The 5343-nt window shown below is 37.1% G+C and overlaps 1 protein-coding gene across 1 annotated transcript in view; it reads left to right on the top strand.

Moving 5' to 3' along the window:
* The window catches only part of LEO1 (LEO1 homolog, Paf1/RNA polymerase II complex component), a gene marked incomplete in the record, with an annotated part of 7769 nt that extends 6406 nt beyond the window's left edge, over nucleotides 1-1363 (top strand). Inside the window, 3 exon segments of the mRNA XM_072402379.1 lie at nucleotides 15-149; nucleotides 247-382; nucleotides 976-1363. Coding sequence (XP_072258480.1) covers nucleotides 15-149; nucleotides 247-382; nucleotides 976-1323 — 619 coding nt within the window.
* Nucleotides 1364-5343: the final 3980 nt, after the last annotated feature.

The following is a 5343-nucleotide window of genomic DNA, read 5'->3' as shown; positions in this document are numbered from 1 at the left end:
TTTTTTTCTGACAGTATGTCTTTACACTTGGGAAATGAAGTTTTTGATGTATACAAAGCACCACTGCAAGGGGACCACAACCATCTCTTTATCAGACAGGGAACAGGTTTACAAGGTCAAGCTGTATTCAAAACCAAGCTTACATTCAGGTTGGTGGTTCTTTTAAAACTTAGCAAAAATTGTAAAGTGGCTTCTGGAATTTTTCAACAAAATTAATTGATTTGCATGATTTTTTTTCTCTTTTAGGCCTCATTCAACAGACAGCGCCACTCACAGGAAGATGACGCTGTCTTTGGCAGACAGGTGCTCCAAGACTCAGAAGATTAGAATACTTCCAATGGCAGGACGTGACCCTGAGTCTCAAAGAAATGAAATGATTAAGGTAATAGAATGGAATAATTATCATACAAGGTTAGCATGTATTCTTTAAAGGGACAGACAAAGGGAAGTGGTTTGTGGGACATTATATTACCACATCTGAAGTTTTAGGAACCAAATGATTTGTATGTTCATTATCTTCATATTTCATTCTTCAACTAAAATGCTGACAGAGGTGGTCATAGCAGAGATGGCATGGTAACTGATATAAGTCACTTATAACCGTGTTTGCATCCAGTGCATTACATATCCATAGGCTTTTATTAAACTGTTCCCTGTCCACCTTTGGATTCAGTCCCTTTGTTCCTTAATGGCCATAATAGGCTGGCTCATCTACTGCAGAGCTAAATGCAAACAAAGAGGAAATGTGATCTGTTAAATCTTTTAATGCATACATTTCTATAAAGGGGAGGTTGGGTTAGTTTAGGGTAAAGAAATGGCAAGCATGATAAATGCTCCTTATGTGAGAGTACAGATACCAATTTTCCTTTTTATATATCACCCATACATGAACATGGAGTCTGGAGGAGCAATTGGCTATACATAATTTATAGGTTTGTGTTAGTGCAGTTTTTGATTTTCATGTTTTATTGGCAGAAAGAAGAGGAAAGATTGAGAGCCTCAATCCGCAGAGAGTCTCAGCAGCGCAGAATCAAGGAAAAGCAGCACCAGCGTGGGCTAAGTGCTAACTACCTGGAGCCTGACCGCTATGATGATGAGGAAGAAGGGGAGGAGTCTATCAGCCTGGCAGCCATTAAAAACAGATATAAGGGAGGAAGAGGTATATTTGCATTGCTAACGAATATATTTGGACTTGCTGTTTTCAAACAAAAAGCCCCATCAGGCAACACATTTTTTTTTCTATTATTATATGTACACAATTTCACTGTATCAGGACTGTCATCATATTTTATATCTAACATGTTGGGTGTAATCTGGATCTGAAAACAGCACATTCCTGCTGCTGTCACTGAGAGAATATTACTTTTTTAATTAACTAAATCTATACCAGTTCTGTGAATTTATTAGCTAAATACATTCAAGTTTTAGTGAAATTGTTTCTCGCAAAACCATTTGGAAATGTATTTTAGCCTCTTTTTGAATAGTTCTAATAAAAAGAATACTCTAATGGAAGGAGCCAATCCCTGACTCGAGTGCTGCTATAGATAGGATAAATCTGTCAACAAATTAATATCTTAAAACTACATTGTACAATAAGAGATTTAAAATGACTGCATCCAGACCTTTTTGCACAGACATTTTGCTTTATTGGATAGTCCCACTGAAGTAGCCGTAATAGGAGGGAAGCATGGAGAGTGCGACTTTTGGGGAATGCTATCTGGCATTTTTTGCTTCTCTGTTGTGGGTCACTGTTTTAAAACAAGTATGTAAACTGGATGTCTCTGCAAAAGGCTCTTTAATGCCACACACCTAGATTGTATTTAGGATGTCCATAAAATGATGTCCAGAATTTTGTGGTGTATTCATTACTCTTGAAACAAATTAACAGGACAGCAAGAGAACAATGTTCATTAAGTATCATACTATTAGATCTAATCTGCAATGCTGCTTCTGACCACTAGAGGACAGTGTGTTCACAATAAAAAGCCTGGAGTATACAGTCTCATCTGTTGGGCTTCAGTATACTCTGAATCTAGCTGACAGATTTGAGAATATAACACTTGGTAAATGCTGTTTATTTTATAAATCTAATGCCAGCACAAGTCTCCAGGGACTGTAGAACACATGAGCAACCATCTACCCCATTGTGTACTTTGGCAATACTGTGATCCTTCCATTTTCTTTAATGGCTTTGTTCTTCTTTGTTTTCTCTCATTTAGGAAGGTGAACCGTCAGGCAAAAGAAAAGCAGAAGATGAAGACAAAGCAAATAAAAAGCACAAGAAATATGTAATCAGTGATGAAGAGGACGAGGATGAGGATTTGTAATATGTGTAAATACTTTTTTTTTTTTAATATGTACATTGAACACACATGTAGGATATATTTTTTTGTTTTGTTGATCTGGTGACAGTCTTTTTGTGTACCAATAAATACATTTAAAAACATGAAATGTTTTAGTTTTGTTTTATTTTTATTAGAAAAGTCCCAACAGCACAAAATCATGGAGATACAGATACAATCTTATCTCATTCTTTTGTGTTTGTAAGCACTGACATTCACCACTGATTTGATCACCAATAGCACAAATATAGTGCAATAACTAATTGCATTCCATCATGCTTGATGAGGGAGGGGTGGCAGCTTTCAGAAAGTGTATAAAATGTGGTGGGGCATTTGTTGACCTAACATGTTGTGTATATATGTATGTGTGTGTTTTATATTTCCATGCATGTGCGCAGTGTTTAATGATCAATGTAAAAAAAAGGGGGGGGGGGTTCACAGGATGATCTACAGTGGGGTGCTGAGGTAGGTTGTATGTTTAATGTTACCATTGTACCAATTTACCTGCTCCTCTCCAATTACCTACTCCTACTCTTGGGGGAATGCGCTCCCTTCCAATTGGCTGATTAGCCTCCCATGAGCTAACCTCCTGTTCTGTTCTCCCCAAACACTTGTTATGATTGAGCAGTAAATATGGCACTAAGATTTCCAATATCGCCAAATCATGGAGACTACTAATTTTCATTTTCATCAGATATGTGTTCTTCATTCATTAGAATATCACTTCTGCTTCTTCCTGATGTGTTTCCATCAACATAAAAGAAAAATGTAAAGAGTTTCTAAATAGGTAAACACAACTGTGTCCAACTGACATGAGCTACACATTTTCGATGTTCAAAACTTTATAGGTCCACCACTTGGAATTTTGCATGAGAGATGCCAGCATCTGAGGGAATTGGGTGTAGTAAAGAGGTAGCCTCACTGTAAGGGAAGATTACTCAGTTTTGTCTGTGAGGGTTCCTATTTATGCCAGGCAATTCAGTTGGACTTATAACGGCCTATTCAAGCCAATTCTTAAAGCAGAACTATAGATCCACATTGAATATCAGCAAACAGGCTGTTTTTTATTGCAGAAAGAGACAGAAGATGTCTCCTACAATAATATATTCTAACCTGCCTGTTTGCTATTATACACACACTACTGATAATGTGCGAGGTATCCCAGCATCCCCCAGGGCTTCAAGGAATCATTACATTTATGTCATCCTAGCCTCGTTGGTCAAGATGGCCGAAGATCAGCATCCTGGAAGAGAAGGGGAAGAGGATGGCAGGGCTTTCGGTCAAGCTATAGAACTGTATGTAAACATTTCAATCAGCCAGGTATGTTTATTTTTATTTAAGATTTCTGTTCTGTAATAAAGGACCTTCCTGATTTTACCATTTTAAATATCTTTAGTTGTGCTTTTAGTTCCAACTAGTGTAGTAATTATACCCCCAGCATTTATATTTGCACATATATCCTAATCCAGTATATCCATATAATGTATCTATGCAAATGATGCTTGTTCATAAACCAAGAGTTGTGGAAATCACCATGTTCTCTTTGCATAATCCTATCTTCTAGGTGTATTCCTTCGGGTGTGAACAGACAGATAGTTGGGATAGGGTTGTTTAAATATCAATATATGTGGAAGGCTCCACTTTATTTAAGAATTATTTTATTTTGACATAAATGGGCTTTTTCACTTTTTTGGCAAAGCAGTTGTCCACTGTCCAAAATGTGCACCTCAATAGCTTCCACTGGAGCTTGAAGAATCTGTCCTCCTGTTGGGCATTTTTAGTGAGCTGACAACAATAAACTTCAGTCATTTGAATTGAAGTATTAATTAATGATTGAAGTATTATTTTAGATCTACTGGCCCAGCACTTGACCCTACTTTTAAACCAACTTCCTGACAGTGAAGCACTAGGTCCTGATGCCTTGTCAGCAGTTTTTGTATGTGATCTCTAAACCCAGCTTTGATTATACCTCTTCATTTGACTTCTTGCTATCATTCTCACCTCTGTACTGAACACATGTATTCATATTCTCATCTGAAAATACCAGGTAGGCTTTGTTCCAAAGTAGGTGATAATGTCAGACAGCACCAATTCTTTTATGCTTAATAAAATTCAAGGCTTTTGATAGTTTCTGGCCCTACCTAATGTACAGTTGAAGAATAATAGCAGTTCAACATTACTAACCTGATCATTCACTGTTTTTGGGAGGAATGATATTTCTACATGGCCTATAATTTACTAGTAGGAGTAATAATAGAAAACCAACAGTCATGTCGTGCATGCTGCTAATTCTGTATAATTGAACCATTAATAGGAAATTTAAAATAATAGTGGAAGGAAGGCAGCAAATGTTGTACATGCTGGTTATAGTGCAATTCTCTGAGTAAAATGGTTGTTTCAGACATTGTTCAGGAAAACAGTGTACTTTGGTCAAAAAGAAGTGCAGAAAATGATAAGCTGCTCAGCTAACATGATCCTAAATGCTTTAAAATGGCAACCAAAACATGGAAGATGTAGAAGAAAACAGACAACTGCTATTTGAATGAATAGAATGCCATTTTGGCTAAAGACTCCAGGAAGACCATATAAGGTGTAAAGTTACCTGTGAGTACTGTTTCAATTACAAGATGCCTATGTGAATCCAAACTATTGTCAACAAGCCCCCAAAGTCCCAATGTTGGGAAAAAAAGAGACGTGCTAAAGACGTGTTACAGTTTGCCTAAGAATACATTGAATCACCTAAAGAGAAATGGCGCAATTGGACCTATTAAAGCAAAAATGTTCTTTTTGGGTCTAGGGGCCGCAGTTTGTCGGATGATCCCCAAACACTGAATTCAAGCCCCAGTACAATAAGAAGACAGTGAAGCACGGTGTCCTTATATAGGGTAGCTGCTCAAACTGTGGTGTTGGGCATATTTATTGCATACCAGGGATTATAGATCGGTTTGAATACATCAAAATACTTGAAGAAGCCATATTGGCTTTTGGCAAAAAAAAAAAA

Source organism: Pyxicephalus adspersus, chromosome 2 (genome assembly GCF_032062135.1).
Source record: "Pyxicephalus adspersus chromosome 2, UCB_Pads_2.0, whole genome shotgun sequence".
NCBI classification, from domain to species: Eukaryota; Metazoa; Chordata; class Amphibia; order Anura; family Pyxicephalidae; genus Pyxicephalus; species Pyxicephalus adspersus.
The sequence above is the reverse complement of the archived record's forward strand: the minus strand, read 5'-3'. Positions and strand labels throughout refer to the sequence as shown.